The sequence below is a fragment of the Elgaria multicarinata genome, chromosome 21, assembly GCF_023053635.1.
Source record: "Elgaria multicarinata webbii isolate HBS135686 ecotype San Diego chromosome 21, rElgMul1.1.pri, whole genome shotgun sequence".
NCBI lineage: Eukaryota > Metazoa > Chordata > Lepidosauria > Squamata > Anguidae > Elgaria > Elgaria multicarinata.
In genome coordinates, this window is record NC_086191.1 from 5385560 (window position 1) to 5405188 (window position 19629).

Here is a 19629-nt window from a genome sequence, read left to right on the forward strand (position 1 = left end):
ATTGTACAGTTACTATTATGCAGGGCAGTCTCTAAGGTAAAACCTTCAGGGAGTAACCCTATGCATGTTTAGATATGGGGTGGGGGGGAAACATCCATTAACTCCCAGCATTTCCCAGCCAGCAATGCTGAGATTGTAGCGCCTTTTTACTATGTCTAAAAATGCAGAGGTGCGCAGCCGAAATCAGCCTACCGCAACAGCGGATGAGAAACATTTAGCCTGCCCCCAAACAGAAGGGAGTTACGGCCAGTGCGTTTCAGAAAGGGCTTTCCTTTCCTCCTTTCTCCAAATATGTCGCAGGGAATCCTTCGAGGACTTCCTCTGATTTAAAATGCCCCCAAGTCTGAAAGCTTTTCGGCCCCCCTGTGAGTATACCTTCTGTTTTGGGGACACGTAAGGGCCTTCATCTTCTTGCTTTCCTAAAGAATTTAGCCTGGCCACAAGAAAGGATCTTTGTATTTGGTGGGAGGAGGAATGATGATGATGATGATGAAGAGGAGGAGGAGGAGGAGGATTGCTGGATCAGACCAGGGGTCCATCTAGTCCAGCACTCTGTTCACAGTGGCCAACCAGCTGTCGACCAGGGACCCACAAGCAAGAACATATGTGCAACAGCACCCTCCCACCCATGTTCCCCAGCAACTGATGAACATAGGCACGCTGCCTCTGATCCTGGAGGTAAAACATAGCCATCAGGAGCCATTGATAGCTTTCTCCTCCAGGAATTTATCCACCACCACCCCCTTTTCAAGCCATCCAAATGGGTGGCCATCACCATATCTCGTGGTAGCGAATCCCGTAGTTTAACTCTGCACTGTGTGAAGAAGTCCTTTTATTTCTCCTGAATCTCCCACCCCTCAGCTGTAGAACCCCCTTGGGGTCTAGTATTCTGGGAGATGGAGAAAAATGTCCCCCTCTCCACATTCTCCACGCCAGGCATCGTTTTGTACATTTCTCCTGCGTTTGATGGCTGGGCAGAGTTCGTTTTTCTGTAAACAGAGAAAAAGAACGGTCACCGAAAGCAAAATAGCAGCAGCTGGAAACTATGGGGTCTACAAATGTTTTCCTGACTCTTTCCCGTCTGTGCTGAGGTGCAGCCTGAGCCAGCTGGGAAACTGATGAGATTTTGCCAATGGATCATGTGAGGAACTTGATTCTCTCTTCCTCCCGCCTCACCCCCCCACCCCACTCCCCTTTTCTTAGCACTGCTCAGTCTGCAGATCTGAGTAAACTTTGCATGAGACCAACAGACAGATTTTTCCACTGCCAGAGCAGACTTCCTCAAACCCAACGCAGCATAAAAACAAAGGGCCCGGAGCCTTCGTCCATTCACTGGCCAAGTGGGCAAACGGGTCGCTTTTCTGTCTTCCAGATCCGTCGTCGCAACAGGCTCTTTTTTTGCTCAGGTGAGTGGAGGTTTTTGTTGAAATGGGGGCAATGGACGGGGCGGAGGAGCACTGGGGCTGATAGGCCGCGCTTCAGAGAACATGCGCTCCTCCGCCTCTTGTGATGCTGTGTTGGGAAACCTGGCGTGAACATAACGGGAACGCTGCTTGATTCGTCGGAATCGCCACCCACAAGGATGCAATCCGGAACCTCCTGACGGAAACCCTGCCGGGAATCTTTTGCGCATGAACTCATCATGTGTGGGGACCCACACATGGGCCTGTTCTGTACCCCGGCTCCTAGAAATAAGGGCTAGCAGCAACTAAACGTGCCACCGCACCTGGGACTGGGGAAATTGGGTGTTTCTGTTGTGATGTTTCGGCAACCGGCTATGATGCGCGCTCCATGTTCTGAAAAGTATCGCCGAAATGGGTTGAACCAGGGTATGTTGCACGCTGGAATCCCTGCACAAGGCGGCAGCATCAAAGCAAACCAAACTCATGAAGGTTGTTTGCTTCTTGACATGTTGACCATGCAGCCAGGGGTGCTCCTGAGGCAGATGGTGAACAGTAAAACAGGAGAATTTCCTTTGTCCAATCTTTAAGCTTGCAGCCTATATATATATAGACTTCAGGCACTTGATCGACGTCACAGTCTCGCTGATGCGAGAGCCCTGCTGCCTCCTTTCAGAAACGTGCTGTCCGTGATAGCTACTTAGGGGTGAGGGGAAAGAACTCTGCATGCACTCAGAGGCACTCTTGTCTTCTGCTTTTGCACTAGTTCCACTTTCAAAAATGCGACTTCCGGTGCGATGGGAGCTGTCCGCTGCCTTTACAAGGAACACTTCTTCTTCTTCTAGAGCTATGTGGATTCCTGCATTGAGCAGGGGGTTGGACTCGATGGCCTTGTAGGCCCCTTCCAACTCTGCTCTTCTATGATTCTATGATTCTCTGTGCTCAAATTCAAATTTAGCCGAGCTCCCATTTTAGAAACAAATACCAAAAGCCGTTGCCCTGTAGCTGAGTTTACCATTTTTATCCCTGGCTGTCCCCGTGAGCTAATTTCAGGGAGAAACTATTTGATTTCTGGGTTCACACATCAACATAAAGGTCCTACTTTTAGGGTTGTTTTTCTTTTTAATTCTCTGTGGCACTGCGTGAAGGAAGTGGGGGGGGGGGACGGGGACGTTAGCCAATTCGGTAACTGGATGTTAAAACCGCTGATGTAGCGCCTTGTTTGGCCTGCTAATGTGGACCAGCTGTGGTATCTAGCACATGACTCCACTGTCCCGTAAGGAGGAGGGGAGGATTTTGGGGAGAACGGCGTATTAGGGGAAGCAGAGAAGGCGACACAGAAATAAGACCTTTTGGCAGGATTTAGGAAACCCAATTGCAGAGCGTACGTGTAGTTCAGAGGTTTCCCGAATGTTTCAGCTAACTGAAATAAATTCTCCTCCTCCACTGCCTCCGGCCTTTTCAAGACAACTCTTTCCTCCATGTTGATGCCTGTTTTCGGAAGCTTTGCATTGTGAACTACTGGGGTTTCTGGGGGATATTCAAGGATGGACACTCGCCCGGGACATTGTCCAAGCTTTTTGCCCCATGTGAAAGAGACCCAGAGCTCTCTTCTGGCTGTGCACTGCAGTGTCAAGTGGTGGGCAAGCTCTCTGTTGGGGAAAAGCAGTTAGGGTGACCATATGGAAAGGAGGAGCGGGCTCCTGTATCTTTAACAGTCATATAGAAAAGGGGATTTCAGCAGGTGTCGTTTGTATGCATACAGCACCTGGTGAAATCCCCTCCTCATCACAATAGCTAAAGCTGCAGGAGCCCTGCCCTCTTTTGTATCTGGTCAAGAGGAATTGGTCCCAAGGTAACCATATGGAAAGGAGGACTGGGCTCCTGTATCTTTAACAGTTGCATAGAAAAGGGGATTTCAGCAGGGGTCATTTCTATTCATGCAGTACCCGGTGAAATTCCTCCATCACAACAGTTAAAGCTGCAGGAACCCTGCCCTCTTTTGTATCTGGCCAAGAGGGCAGGGCTCCTGCAGCTTTTACTGTTGCGATGAAGAGGGGATTTCACCAGGTGCTGTATGCGTACAAATGACACCTGCTGAAATTCCCTTTCCTATGCAACTGTTAAAGATACAGGAGCCCGGTCCTCCTTTTCATAGGGTCACCCTAGGTACAAGTGTCCCCATAGGAATCCCTGAGAAGGTGTGGGAAACTTTATTTTTAAAAAAATAATACTACGCTTTGGATGTTTTCAGTCGCCGCTCCTTATAAATTCCTGGAGTTCTTGGGGGTCTTTTAGTTTTGCTGCTGTTATTCCGTTGTACGGCTTCAATCTGTGTAAACCGGTCACTGTGTGAACAGAGTGTTGGACTAGGTAGACCCTCGGTGTGATCCAACAGGGCTCCTCTGATGTTCTTACGCTCCTCTTTCTCTCACTTGCTCTCTCTTTCGGCCCTCCTCCATATCTTCTTCCTCCTTGCCTCTCTTGCCATTCCAGGATGTTGTGGACCACCCTTATCCTAGCTGCCGTGCTGCCACTTGCGAAGGCCACAGTCTATCCCGATGAGACCCTGGACTCTCAGTGGGAGCTGTGGAAGAAGAGCCACAAGAAGGAATATAACGGAAAGGTAAGGCAGCAGAGCAGCAGCAGGTACTGGGTCTACCTGGTTGTGTCCAAAGGCAGAGCGACTGATCCATACTGGGGTAGCATTCAGTGGTAGAGTCCTTGCTTTGCAGGTTCTATCCCAGACATCGCTCTGGGGAAGACTCCAGTCGAAAACACTGGAAAACCGCTGACCATCCAGTGTAGTTAATCCAGACCTGGATGGGCTGTGGGTCTATACTGTCCTGCTCCAAGGCCGGTCAAGACTCAGATAGCCCCAGGAGTCACAGAGAGAGAAACCGGGCTAGGCCACAGTCATACGCACAATTCCAAGTAGAGTTAGCAGGAGAAGCCCACAGGAGTCAGTCGTACCGAGCGTCAAAGCCAGTCAGGGGGTGCCCGAGAGAGGAGTCCAGATGAATAGCCGCGGGTCTAGGAATCTGCAAAGGTCCGGAATAGCAAAGCCAAGCACGGGGGGGTTAAGGCACTGTTGTTTGCAGCAGAGAGCTCACTTCGGCAGTGCGGATTTATAACTGGTCGTTAATCAGCACAGCTGGGTAGTTAGGGCAACGTGTTGCAGTTAAGGGAGGCCCCACGCGGTAGCTTCCTTTTTTCTTTTGCTGCTTGCGTCTGAGCCTGCGCCATTCAGAGGGAGGTACGCTCTCAGGCTCTGGGTGCTGCATTTGGGGGAGTTCAGGAGGAGACAGGTTGCTCTTCCAAGGGAGGGCTGTCGGCCAAAGCCTCCATTTCTTCGCCTGGCTGTGGCTGGAGCCCGTTGTGCCATCTCTCCTCCTCCTCTTCCTCTTCTTCATCAGATGAATCCTCCTCCGGGCAGGGCATGACAACCACTATATAAAGCATTTTCCTATGTTCCTGTTTTTTTCAGAATCATTAGGGGAAGTAATGCTTTGCATCCAGGTCCGATCCCTGGTAGAGCAGAGAAAGTCCACGGCCAAAGCTGAGCAGGGTCGAACGTAAACGTTTCTGCGGCCATCGGAGATTCGCTTGGCCGCCACGTCCATTATGATCTTGAATGATCTTTCGCCTCTTGTAACCTACAGATGGATGAGGTCTCCAGGAGGCTCGTGTGGGAGAAAAATCTTAAATACATCAACACTCACAACCTGGAATTTTCTTTAGGAAGACACACTTTTGAACTGGCCATGAACCACCTGGGAGATTTGGTAGGTGGGGACGACTGCTCTGTAAAACAATCCAAAGGTGCAAATCAGTACTGTTTGGGGGTTTAGATGATAGAAATGCAACGCAGTTGACAGATTAAGAGTTTTTTACATGAGGCATTTATTGTGCACTCATGCGGGTCCTTTACACCACACCTTCATCTTCCAAAGCGTCTCCTGGGCTGGAGAGTCTGGTATTTTTCCCAATGATGTTATAGAAGCCTCGTGTATTTGCGCAGCTCTGCTATACCACAACGCCACCTAGTGGCCGTGTAATGGAACGCAGAGAAAGGCAGGGGGGAAAAAGCACATGTAAAGGAGCCGTACTTAATCCCGCAAAGAATACGGAAGCAGAAGCTTCGGTAAAGGTGCTGGCTAAAAGCCTCATGTAGAAAAGCTGTGCAATCGTGCGCATGTTTAGACAGAAGAAGGAGAAAAACACGTACAACCCCCAGCTTTCCCCAGCTGGGAGTTGTAGGACTTCCAGATGAGGTTTTTATTGTGCAATATGCATGGAATATTACGGGGGTCCAGACACGGTCCATTTGCAGCCCCCCTGTTCTCTCCCACCTCAGCTTGGACATTTTTTGTTTTCCTTCTGGCAGAAAGTCCATTGGTCCAAAATCGGGTTGGCAGAAGGGGAAAACGGGGGATCTGCTGCCTCCTCCGAAGCCTGGCTGGATTGAGCCACGGAAGGAGGCAGGGGTGTGTGTTTTTCCCCATGTCACTTCCAGACTCCTGTAGGTGAATGACTCAGTGCTGGATCGCCTTAGAACAGCCTTCCTCAACCTGGGGCACTCCAGATGTGTTGGACTGCAACTCCCAGAATGCCCCAGCCAGCTGGCTGGGGCATTCTGGGAGATGCAGTCCAACACATCTGGAGCGCCCCAGGTTGAGGAAGGCTGCCTTAGAAGAACATAGGAAGGCTGTGACTTGGCGTAACACGCCTGCCCACAAAGCTTTTTGCAGGCATAGTGGGGGATACCCCAGTGTTAGGGCCCTGACCAGCAATCCTTTGGTAGATTCCCAGCTATTGCACACTCCCCCCACCCCTCCATTCTGAAAGGCTGAATTGCCTCTCTTTGAAGCTTTGCTTCCTGGCAGTAAGTGCCTTCAGCTAAAATTGGCTGGTGTTTTGGCCCTGCCCCCTTTTGCCTTCGCTCCGCCCCCTCTGCCTTCAGACCCACCCACTGCTAGGACGCTCTGAACTTGAATTTGCACTGAAAGAGATTCAACACTCCGGTTCTAAAGCACTTTCGGATTTGAAGTATATCTGAACAGCGGTCATATGCCCTGCTCTGGCCGCTGCTTTACCAAGGGGAGACGTGGTGTCAGAAGGCGACCAGGCTCCTGTTTCCCAGCCGTGGGAAACCATCCACCTCTCTGTTTGTTCTCCAGACCAGTGAAGAGATCGTACAGAAGATGACCGGGCTCAAAGTCCCTCCATCACGTACGCCCCGGAACGACACCCTGTTCGTCCCAGACTGGGAGAAGCGGGTCCCCGATGCCATGGACTACAGGAAAAAAGGCTACGTGACCCCTGTCAAGAATCAGGTGATTTTCAGTGGGTTGGACCTTCAGTCGGACCTCAGCAGTTTTTCTGTCTCCCCACCCCACCCTACTCACTGACCCACGGGATTTAGTTGAGGACTGCGTGCACGCCAGTGAGAAGCCCAGCCTCCTCTCTGGGTTCCCCCGTCACAGCCATTCTCCCTTCCCAGCTGTGTTTATGTATTCTGTTGCTTAGCCACACAAAGTTCCTCTCGTAGCTCGAACCTCCAGCGTACAAAGTTCTTCTCATAGCTCAGAACCTTCAGCATGTCACAGCTCAGAACTTTTGTGCTACACATTGCCGCAAATCACCTTAGCATTTTATATAGATAGATTAGGTTTTGTAAACATATGCATACGCTTAACATATGCATTTGGCATATACATGTTGTGTGTGTGTGAAGAGAGGTGTTTTTTTTAAATAGGTGCAACAAGAAGGCTCTGGATCCACAATGGATGTAGGGTCAGACAAACTTGGAAACATCCAAAATAATAGGAAGAGACAAGGTCTTAGGAAACTGAAAGATATAAACATAGTTTTATTCCTTGAATGTGTTTTGGCCCTGTATCATATATGGGCCTTCTTTGGGGGCTAAGCAAAAAGCAGAAATGCACGTGCTTTGTCACTTTCTGCTTTTGGTTTAGCCCCTGAAGAAGAGCCATCTATGTGATAGAGGGCCAACGAGTTGGGCTACTTCAAGGGATAAACGATATCTTCAACTTCCTGAGACTTTGTTTCTTCATTCAACCTTAAGATAATAACAGAGGAATTTCAGGGCTCTTCTTCTGTTACCTGCCTGCAGAGGGACGCTCCATGCGTTTCTCTGTGAGTCCCTGTCCTGGACATCTCACCTCTGAGAGAGGGCAGGTAATTCTGATTTGGGAGTCATGGAATAAGCCAGCAGAGATGAAGAGAAGAATTCAGAAGAATTTCCTGAGCTCCGGGAGAGGCCGCGGCAGGCTAGAAGGCAATGCCTTTAGGGGAGCGGCGGTCATCGTAACTGGATTTCGTGTGTGATCATGCCCAATCTTCGTTGGCAGGGTCAATGTGGTTCCTGCTGGGCTTTTAGCTCCGTCGGGGCCTTGGAAGCACAACTCAAGAGGAAGACGGGGAAGCTGCTGAATCTCAGCCCGCAGAACCTCGTTGACTGCGTCACTAACAATGACGGCTGCGGAGGCGGCTACATGACCAACGCCTTTGAATACGTGAAGGAGAACCGAGGCATCGATTCGGACGATTCCTATCCGTACATCGCCCAGGTGAGGGGTCCCATGTCACGTTAAGCTTTGCGTTGCAACAAGAAAAACAGGAAACGTATCCCTTCTCAGTGGTGGCCCCCCAATTATGGAACAATCTTCCCGATGAGACTAGAAGGTGCTAGAAGAAGGGAGAGGGCCTTTTCTGTGGTGGCTCCCCAGTTATGGAACGATCTCCCCGATGAGGCTAGAAGGTGCTAGAAGAAGGGAGAGGGCCTTTTCTGTGGTGGTGCTAAAAGACGGGAGAGGGCCTTTCCTGTGGTAAACACACCCACCCACCCAATTATGGAACGATCTCCCCAATGAGGCCTGCTTGGCGCCGACATTGTTATCTTTTCGGCGCCAGGTCGAGAATTTCCCCTTCTCCCAGGCATTTAACAGCATATGCTGAGTTTTCTAATCAACCCCAGATCTATCTTTAGGTCTGGCTGAGAGTTCAAAGCCGTTTTTAAATGGATATTGCCTGTTTTGTGCTTTTATGGTTTTAAGTTTTCTTTATCAAAAATGGTGTTTTAATCTTTGTAAGCCTCCCAGGGAGCTTCAGCTATGTAATAAAAATGTAATAAATAAAAATAGAAACGTAATAAATAAATAAACCATGAATAGCACAACAACTGGGATAGGCTAACTGGTAATAAAGGATACATACAAGAATATCTGGTAGTATAATTTTATCTGTGCAAGTTAAGAAGATATATTAAAACACTAGAAGAACGCACAATATTATTGTGCTATCATGTCTTGCAATAACAGAAGTAACCAGTACTAGATAGAACCAAAACCAAATGTGTTTTAACACCAAGCTTCTCTAAACTGTTTTACTCTGTACAGCACCATGTACATTGATGGTGCTATATAAATAAATAATAATAATAATAATAATAATAAACGAGTGATTTCTTTGTTGTTTGTCATTGCGAGGAACTTGGCCTGTAGAATGTGTCCTGATTATTATTATTATTATTATTATTATTATTATTATTATTATTGCTACTACTACTACATTTTTATACTGCCCAACAGCCAAAGCTCTCTGGGCGGATTACAAAAATTAAAACCATAAAAACCATTCAAAATATAAAACAAACAGTATGAAAGCATAGTATAAAATGCAAGATAAAAACTCAACCAGGATAAAAGCGAGCAGCAATGCAGAAATTAATACAGATTAAAAATACAAATTTAAAACAGCCGTGTTAAAATTAAGTTGCCAGGCTGTTAAAATGCTGAGAAAATAAAAAGGCGTCTAAAAGAGTATAATGTAGGTGCCAGGTGAGCCTCTCTAGAGAGCTCATTCCACAGCCGGGGTGCCACAGCAGAGAAGGCCCTGCACCTGGTAGCCACCTGCCTCACTTCATAGAATCGTAGAATAGTAGAGTTGGAAGGGGCCTCTAAGGTCATTGAGTCCAACCCCCTGCTCAATGCAGGAATCCACCCTAAAGCATCCCTGCCAGGTGATTTCTTGCTCTCTGATATACCTTTTACATAATAGACCAGTTTTTATGTATTTGAGGAAGAGGGAGGTCCCTTTCAGCTAACCAGAAATGGAGAAGCCAAGTTTCGAATCAGGCATAAACTCTGCAGGGATTTTCCATTCTGTAGGATGAAAGCTGCATGTACAACCCGACCGGAAAGGCAGCCAAGTGTCGTGGTTTCAGAGAGATCCCCGCAGGGGACGAAAGGGCTCTGAAAAGAGCCATCGCCCGGGTAGGACCTGTATCTGTGGGCATCGATGCCAGTTTGGCTTCCTTCCAGTTCTACAGCCGAGGTGAGTAAGAAAGGACGTTGGCTTTCCAGCAGGGCTCATATGAAGGTGTTGATTTGTTTGTGGGTACCGGGTGAGAATAAGGCCATCCAGCCTACTGCAAGAGAAACAGCCTCTCTCTCTCTCTCTCTCTCTCTCTCTCTCTCTCTCTCTCTCTCTCTCTCTCTCTCTGTTGGGTTGATTTACAAATCAAACAGAAATACATATCGGTCAGTTTCCGGAGTGATCAAATAGAATAGTGACGAAGTCAGAGTATTTTACAAGCCTTTCTTCGTTTTCATGCGTAATAGAAGTCCGTTCTTGGGGTGGGGGGAAATGCCTTTTAGGGTTCTTCCTGTAACTTCCAAACAGGGGCGGTTGGGCTTATTCATGGGTTAATTTGGGGTTATTAAACTCAAGCACAACCCAAGTGGCCCTGTCCAGACGTCACGGAAACAACCCTCGAGTGCAGCATTTGAGGGTTATTGATGTAAACAGGAGGCGCCTTGAAGATTTGGTGCCGTTTCGTGCGAACGGAATCGTTGTCTGGAACCTTTCTAGAGGAAGGGAAACAGCAGTTTTGCTGGCTCTAGGGTTTGTGGGGAGTGGGGCCCTTTCAATCGGAAGGAAACTGGGTGTGATCATTTCTGTATTAGGAATTGTATATCTTGCCTTCGCTCATCACAAACTGCAATGCAGCAAAAAGAAAAAATGGGGGGGGGTGTCACAGTAAGCCCGTAAAAACAACAGGGGGAAATTTAGCAACACAGAGAAACAGCTGTCAAATAAAAGAGGAAATTCTCCATGTCAAAAAAAAAAAAAAAGGCACATCTAAACAAGACTTTTTTAAAAAATGAGACATCAGAAGGGCTAAAGATGAACACCCAGGATAAGGTGTTTCACAACCTAGGAGCCACAACCAAGGAGACCCTGTTCCGTAAGCCCACTTGTCGTCCCGATAGCAGCAACAGGGAATGAAGCAGCGTCTCAATCCGACCTAAGGGATGAGGTGGCGTTTTAGATGCCCAAATCCCAAACTGTTTAAGGGTTGAAAGGTGATAGCAAGTGCTTTCGACTGGGCTCCGAAATGAACCGGGAATTCTCTTTCTCTTGTGTCTGGCCCATTTGGGTGTTTTGCACAAACTGAGGAAGGACTTCTTCACACACCGCATAGTCAAACTATGGAACTCACTGCCACAAGATGTAGTGACGGCCACCCATTTGGATGGCTTGAAAAGGGGGTTGGATAACTTCCTGGAGGAGAAGGCTAGCCATGGCTACTAGCCCTGATGGATGTGTGCTACCTCCAATATTCAAGGCAGTAAGCCTGTGTGCACCAGTTGCTGGGGAACATGGGTGGGAGGGTGCTGTTGTACCATGTCCTGCTTAGTTGGTCCCTGGCCAATGGCTGGTCAGCCACTGTGTGAACAGAGCGCTGGACTAGATGGACCCTTGGTCTGATCCAACATCAGGGCTCTTCTTATTTTCTTATGACGTAATACCTTCAGTGTGGTAGGCTCTTTACCAGTCTTGGGTTTCCAAGAAATAACCCATCAGGCAGAAAGGGTGTGCCTGGTTATGGAGGGGTCAGCAGAAAAGAATTTACGCTTGAAACACTCATTTCCTCTTCCTTCCTGCCTTCTTGCCATTTTGATGGCAAGGGTGACTGAATCCAACACGCTTCCCCTTCTGGTTTCCCCAGGCGTGTATTACGACGAGACCTGCAATGCTGAAAACATCAACCACGCGGTCCTGGCTGTGGGCTACGGAACTCAGAAAGGCACCAAACATTGGATTGTCAAAAACAGGTAAACCTCAGCGATGTTCACCTTTACGCGAGAAATGTGCTTTTTTAAAAATTTCAACTTTTAAAAAACTTTTAAATACGTTATTTTTAAAAAGCTTAACTTAAAAAAAAGCATTCTCTTGGCGAGAAGTACTGTATTTCTGCTTAAATTATGATAATTATTTCCAGATTGGTACATATAAATGAGCAAATGTTATGCTAATTGGTTTCCTTTCTCTTTTTTTTGGCAATGCGATTCATCTGTGGCCATTCATCCGTGGCCACCCTAGACCCTGCTAGTCATTCGCATTTTGAACCCATTGAATTTTGGGTCAACGTGAAGCATCTTGGCCAGCAAGAAACCCTCTGTGGGGCCCTCTGAGAAGCAGTGGTCAGCGGGGCCTTACTAGGTCTGGCCCCCTGGCGTGTGCCCAACCATGCCGACCTTTGACACCAGCGGCAGACTATATTGCGCCCTAGGCAGGCGCGTTCTGAAGCCGCCCCCTGCTCGCTCACTCACTGCTCCCCCTCGCCCGCCCCCCCGCTCGCTCGCTCACCGCTACGGCTCCCCCCTTGCTCGCCCACTCACCGCCCGCTCCCTCCCGCTCCCGGCTTTGAAACCAGGACGCTGGGGTTGGGGGGCGGGGCAGAGGCTTTGAAGTGGCGCGCCTGGAAGTGGCTTCCTGGCGCGCCGTACTGAAACCTCCGCCTCCAACCCCAGCATCCTGGCTTCGAAGGAGCCAGGACGCTGGGGTTGGGCGGAGGCTGGGGCGGCGGCTTTGGAACAGCACACCCAGAAGCCACTCTAGGAGAGCAGCTTCGGGGTACGCTGTTCGGCGCCCTCGTTTGCTTGGCGCTCTAGGCGGCCGCCTGAGTTGCCTCTATGGCAGCACCAGGCCTGCCTGCCAGCGAAGGCTCTAACGGCTCCTCCCTTTCTCTTTCCTTTCCCCCAACAGCTGGGGAGAAGAATGGGGCGATAAGGGCTACATCCTCATGGCCCGGAATATGAACAACGCCTGCGGAATTGCAAACTTGGCCAGCTTCCCCAAGATGTGATCCCGCTTCTCGCTTCCTCATCGCGCCCGGCCCAGCTGTTGTCAGCAAACAGCTGGATCCCTGAGCTGACGTCACGGAGCCCGGGCGAGGGACTTGAAGGACGACCATCTTGTTCGCAGGCGTTTCCGATAGCGTATTAAAAGGCTCAACCTATTTCGTTTTTTTTTTACACAAAGTGTTTTATCTTTCATTTCTCCTTTGCAAAAAGAATAGAGGGTGGGGGAGCTTCGCTAACACCAGGATCTTTTTCTTGCGCTCCTTAAAGGCCAGTACAAATATAGAATAGAAAAATGGCATTTTTCTCTTGAAACTTTTTTTTTTTGGCTCCCTGCATAAGAATCTGGACCAGTAAGAGAGAAAGGCTCAGTTCACACAACAGTTAGTCAGTGGGAAAATTCCGCTCAACGGAGGAGTTTGTAGGTGGCATGCACCACACAACATGCTCCAACGCCACCGTGGTGTGGGTGTGGCCTCCTGTGGAGCGGAGTAAAAGTCCACGCAGCATTTGATTGGCAGTTTCTCTGCCCTCTCTCCTCCCCCAGTCCTCCCGATGGTATCCCATCAGCCATTGCTGCAAAAAATCCCAGCCCAGCGGCTCGCCTAGAGCGGCCTTCCCTCCTTACACTGCTCTTGCCAGGGGACTCTATGGCCCCTGGGAAACTCCACTCCACAGGAAAATCCACAGAGCCCTCCACATAACACAACGGTTGTGCAGGAACTCTCCTCTGCACAGCATGGAGATTTCAGGGTGGATAGTTTTTCTAAAAAAAAAACCCTCCACCATGGGGTGGAGTTTTCATAGAATCATAGAATAGTAGAGTTGGAAGGGTCCTACAAGGCCATCAAGTCCAACCCCCTGCTCGATGCAGGAATCCACCCTGAAGCATCCCTGACAGATGACTGTCCAGCTGCCTCTTGAAGGCCTCTAGTGTGGGAGAGCCCACAACCTCCCTAGTTAACTGGTTCCCTTGTTGTACTGCTCTAACAGTCAGGAAGTTTTTCCTGACGTCCAGCCGGAATCTGGCTTCCTGTAACTTGAGCCCGTTATTCCGTGTCCTGCACGCCAGACAACACTTTTCTCAGCGGTGGTGTCACAACACCGTGGGGTTTTGTTACACCACCATTGGGAAAAGTGTTGAGTGAACTCAGCCAAAGACAGAGAGAGCCATTTGAGGATTTTGGTGGCTCTTCGGTCACAACCAGTCAGCTCTAATTTGGGATTTTTGGGTCAGCTGGGAGGACCATCCATCAGCCCTCACTGGGCACCTCACGGCACCCGATTTAAAATATCTCTCTCAAGCAAGTGAGCCATGCCACACACTGCATGCGTGTTGGGAAAGCAGTCAGCCCATGGGAAGTCAGGAGGGTGGAGGTCCAGCAAGTGGCCTGGGACAGAGAGAGAGGGCAGGCATGGTTCAAACCCCGACCATGACTCAAAAAACAGCAGTCAAGGGAAGACCTTTCAGAGCCCTAGAAACAGACAACTTGTTCTAAGCAGAACTCACTCTCAACTGAGCCTTTTTAGACTCCCTGGGTCTGACTACCTCTCTCAGGCTCCGCCTCCTTGCTGAAGAGCACAGGGCCTTAAAGGGATAGTATTGCTTCAGCCAAGAGCTCAGCATTCCGCCGCCTTGCCATGATTTCTCGTTGGGTGCATTGCCTAGTGGAACCAGCCCTGGGGTTCAGGTTTGGAGGTCCAAGGCTCAGGGAGGGGGGGTCCCCTTGGGGATCGGTTTCTGCCCGGCGTTGCCTCCATCTGTGCTATTGTCCCCTTCTCCTCTGTTTCAATCTCTGGGTCACTTTCGGACGCTTGGGTCCTTACAAAGAGGAATCAAAATCTAGCCAAGTTCCAGGAGTCATGTTGGACTGAGGGAAACCTGATAAGCATATAATTTCATATATTGTTACAGAATTCATTTCAAGAGCAAGATGCTCCAGGACAGGTTGTGTGAGAGGAGGGCAGAGGGGGAAATGCTGCAAAAACTTGCCTGCAATTTCCTTTAACGATTTCTTTTAATGTTTTTAATGACTTCCACCCTCCCATGCACAAATATGATCTATCTCACTACAAAAGAAGGAAATAGAGGGGAAAGACCACACGTGTGTGAGCATATGGAGGCGATGGGAGGCATTTTTAGCCTCAGTTCTGAAACCTCTGAAAGGATCAAGCAGTGGAAAAAGAAGTGACAGTCCAGACTTGTCTCAGCCGACAAGTTTCATTAGGATGTTTTGCATCATACATGCCCGGCGTCACAATTTATTTCATTTCATTTATTTCATTTCTATACAGCCCAATTGCTGAAGCTTTTTGAATAGTTCACAAAAAATTAAAACCACAGAGTATAAAATCAGGAAGCTTCAGTCACCATCTAAATCCGCAATATAAAAGGACAATCAGAATCAAACCGAGAGCAGCAATGCAGAGATTTTACAGATTTAAAATACAGAGTGAAAACAGCAGAGTTGGAAGACTTGAATGGTAAAATACTAAAAATACCGGGGAAAATGAAAAGGTCTTCACCCGGCGCAGGAAAGAGTACGTTGTAGGTGCCAGGTGAACCTCTCTAGGGTGCGCATTACACAGCTGGGGGGCCACAGCAGAAAAGACCATGCAGAAAGGAAGTATGTATGGAATCCTTCAGGAAACACCATGTTGGCACAAAAAGGTGCAGGGTGTGAGCGAAAGGGATGGTTACACCGTGATTTGGAGCTCCAGGAAAAGGTTTTTTGGGTATATATCCAAGAAATGGCTGTACCAATTGTCAAATGACACAATAGCGTGACTTGAGTCATCACTGGCTTTGTTGTCTACCACATTTCCCACAAACACTTTGTGTTTGAAGTCATTCCCGGAATAGGCCATTTAATTACACTAACCGTAGTTATAATGCATTAACCCCAGCCTTCTGCAACCTGGCGCCCTTGGGGTGTTTTGGACTACAATTCCCAGCATGCCTGACCCTTGGCCATGGTGGTTGATGGGAGTTGAACTCCACAACGTTGGGATGGTAGCAGGTTGGAGAAGGCTTCATGACCCTGTAACATGAACCGTTCAACGATCAGCAGCTCAGTTGAAACACAAGAAAAGTTTAAGAATTTAAGAGCCCTGCTGGATCAGACCGAGGGTCATAGAATCATAGAATAGCAGAGTTGGAAGGGGCCTAGAAGGCCATCGAGTCCAACCCCCTGCTCAAGGCAGGAATCCACCCTAAAGCATCCCTGACAGGTGGTTGTCCAGCTGCCTCTTGAAGGCCTCTAGAGTGGGAGAGCCCACAACCTCCCTAGGTCACTGGTTCCATTGTCGTACTGCTCTAACAGTCAGGAAGTTTTTCCTGATGTCCAGCTGGAATCTGGCTTCCTGTCACTTGAGCCCGTTATTCCGTGTCCTGCACTCTGGGAGGATCGAGAAGAGATCCTGGCCCTCCTCTGTGTGACAACCTTTCAAGGATTTGAAGAGTACTATCCTGTCTCCCCTCAATCTTCTCTTCTCCAGGCTAAACAGGCCCAGTTCTTCCAGTCTCTCCTCATAGGGCTTTGTTTCCAGACCCCTGATCATCCTGGTTGCCCTCCCCTGAACACGCTCCAGCTTGTCTGCGTCCTTCTTGAATTGTGGAGCCCAGAACTGGACGCAATACTCTAGATGAGGCCTAACCAGGGCCGAATAGAGAGGAACCAGTACCTCACGTGATTTGGAAGCTATACTTCTATTAATGCAGCCCAAAATAGCATTTGCCTTTCTTGCAGCCATATCGCACTGTTGGCTCATATTCAGCTTGCGATCTACAACAATTCCAAGATCCTTCTCGTTTGTAGTATTGCTGAGCCAAGTATCCCCCATCTTGTAACTGTCCATCTAGTCCAGCACTCTGTTCACACAGTGGCCGACCAGCCATCAGCCAGGGACCAACAAGGCAGGACATGGTGCAACAGCACCCTCCCACCCATGTTCCCCAGCAGCTGGTGCACACAGGCTCACTGGAGGTAGCACATAACCATCAAGGTAGCTTTCTCCTCCAGGAAGTTATCCAGCGCCCTTTTCAAGCCATCCAGATTGGTGGCCATCACTCCATCTTGTGGTAGTGAGTTCCATAGTTCCACTAGGCGCTGTGTGAATAAGTCCTTCCTTTTATTTCTCCTGAATCTCCCACCAATCAGCTTGATGGGATGACTGCTTTGGGTTCTAGTATTATGGGAGAGGGAGAAAAATGTCTCCCGATCCACATTCTCCCCACCAGGCATAATTTAATTTTGTCCACCTCTATCATGTCTCCCCTTAACCTTCTTTTTTCCAAGCTAAAAAAGTTTAAACGGGCACAATGCATGCCAGTAGCTCAGTTAAAAATATCTAATGCCAATTGTGTTGACATAACCCAAAGTCAGGGACTCCTTAAGAAGGTCATATGAAGAGACCTAACCCTAATAAGATGTATTCCCACCCCCTCATCATACTAGCAGCAGAAGAGGAAATGAGTAAGAGAACCACAAGGCAGCCTGCCCTGAATCAGAGACAAGCTGGAAAGAAAGACTTTTAAGCCCGAGGCAGATGGAAACAGTTGGTGGTTAGCAGAGCCCTCTTTCTCCACTTGAGAACCATGACTGAGAAATCCTCTTGACATTCTTAAGAAAAGAATCCCTGCTGGGTCAAAGCTAGCCCAGTGTTCTGTTTCCAGCAGGGGTCAGCCCTTTGCCTCTGGAAAGCGCACAAGCAGCACGTGAGGGCAACACCACCCCTACCATCTGCCTCACCAGCTTCTGAGGTACAGTGGATCTGAACATGGAGGTTTCATTGCACGAACGAGAGTTTGATTTCCGTGAATTTATTTCGTCCTTTTTAAAAAATGGGGGGGGGGAGTCACCTGAGCTAGTGGCCTTTGACACATCTTGTGAGAATGGCATAAAGTAATTGTGTGTTGTGTGAAGCGATTTCTTTTGCCTCAAAGCCGCTTGGCTTAAAAGGAGGTGACCCTGAGTTCCAGCATTTCTGGAGAGAGAGAGAGAGAGAGAGAGAGAGAGAGAGAGCGCTCTCTCTGTCCACTATCTCAAATGCATAAATCTCTATCGTTTCTCCATCGCCCCTTTTCTAAACTAAAAAAGGCCCTGAAGCTGTAACCTTTCCCTTTGTAGGAAAGGTGGTCATTTTGGGGGTATGTTCCTTGCAATCCAACCCACCTGTCCCCGAATAGTAACCGTGGAAGGGAAAACCTATGGATGTGACACCCAACGAGCACAGGACGGTTTCATCGGGTGCTTCCGACGGGGCTATTACCGTGCCAACCGCTTGGCCTCATCCACACAGTTTTACGGGCTGGTCCAAATGCCGGCGTCCGCTTTCAAAACCCATGAAATAAGAAAAGACGGAAGAGCTGCAAATGAGCTCCATCACACCTACTTTTCCCCCCCTGGTATACACCCGCGTTTTCCACCTCTGTTTCATTAGCGCGCCAAGCGCTGGTCACTTTCACGTGCGTGCGGTCTTGTGCAATTTCACCTTGTTTACCTTTTCACCTGGATGGATTCCTGCATTGAGCAGGGGGTTGGACTCGATGGCCTTGTAGGTCCCTTCCAACTCTGCGATTCTATGATTCTATGCGCGCTTCCTGGTATCACCGCCCCAGCCCTTCTCCTTCCCCTTCCAGTTCATTGGTTCTTGTGGTTGATGGACATTGTGATGAACGTGGGCGCCTTCCCCCACACCCCACTCTGGTTTTGTTGTCTACTGTTTTAACGACCTAGCATTTGATCGATTAGGCCCCGTTTCTGCCTTTCGAGGGGGAGAAATGGCAATGGGGGTGGTGGTTTGGAGCAGCGGAAGTCTGTTCGAGCGACTCAGCACAAGCCTGGTCGTTCGAGCAACTCAGCACGCCTTCCTCTTTTGTCAGCAAGACCGTGCTGACTGTGTCAGCAACACAGACGCCCCCAAGAAGGGAGGGTTTATGACATAGCGCAAGGATGGCAATACATGGGGACGGAAGGGCAAATCTACCCCGCGTGGAGAAAAAATGCCACACTTTTCCCGCCCTAGAAAAACACAGGAAATGGAGCGGAAGAGGCGACTTGACTCAAGTTACAGGAAGCCAGATTCCGGCTGGACATCAGGAAATTTTCCCTGACTGTTAGAGCAGTACGGCAATGGAACCAGTGACCTAGGGAGGTGGTGGGCTCTCCCACCCTAGAGGCCTTCAAGAGGCAGCTGGACAACCATCTGGCAGGGATGCTTTAGGATGGATTCCTGCATTGAGCAGGGGGTTGGACTCGATGGCCTTAGAGGCCCCCTTCCAACTTTACTATTCTCTGATTCTATGAACCTCAGAAGGGGCTGACTGACAGGAGCCCCCTGGACTTGCTGTTCCTCTTCCCTGCTCGTTCACCTGCCTCTCGCTCTGGCCCAGACAACAGTGGCGATGAGAAGGAGGAAGAACATAAGGAGAGCCATGCTGGATCAGACCACGGCTCCATCTAGTCCAGCACTCTGTTCACACAGTGGCCAGGGGCTCTCCGCCTGCCAGCCAAGCAAGCAGTTGCAACGATGAAGACAAGAAGATGAGGAGTGAGAGCAGCTCAGGATGATGGCAATGAGAGAGGGGGCATAGAGGTTCTCCTGCCCACAGAGCCGGCACATGCTCGAATTGTAGCATGCATGCCTGGATCCGTTGGAGACCGTCGGTGCTTACAGATGGAGAGATACTAGTGCTCATGGAACACATTGTATTATTGCATTTACATCCTGCCTTTTTTCCTGCAAGGAACCCAAGGTGGTGTACGTAATCCTCCTCCTCTCCATTTTTATCCTCACAACAACAACCCTGTGAGGTGGGTTGGGCTGAGAGACTGTGACTGGCCCAAAGTCACCCAGTGGGTTTCCATGGCCGAGTGGGGACAAGAACCCGGATCTCCCGACTCCCAGTCCAACACTTTAGCCACTACACCACACTGGCTCCATCACACCAGCGTTTTATCGCACTGTTGTCCAGCCTTGTTACTTTTTTGCCCCACAACATCGGTGCTGTCTCTGGGAGGATTGAGAAGAGATCCTGGCCCTCCTCTGTGTGACAA

At 49.2% G+C, this 19629-nt stretch overlaps 1 protein-coding gene across 1 annotated transcript; it reads left to right on the forward strand.

Moving 5' to 3' along the window:
• The first annotated feature begins 3866 nt into the window (after positions 1–3866).
• Positions 3867–12872, forward strand: CTSK (cathepsin K). Its single transcript, XM_063145832.1, has 7 exons — positions 3867–4026; positions 5063–5185; positions 6581–6736; positions 7775–7993; positions 9593–9758; positions 11437–11542; positions 12477–12872. The coding sequence occupies exons 1-7, from the start codon at positions 3898–3900 to the stop codon at positions 12574–12576; spliced, it is 999 nt and encodes a 332-aa protein (XP_063001902.1). The 5' UTR covers positions 3867–3897; the 3' UTR covers positions 12577–12872.
• The last annotated feature ends 6757 nt before the right edge of the window (positions 12873–19629 follow it).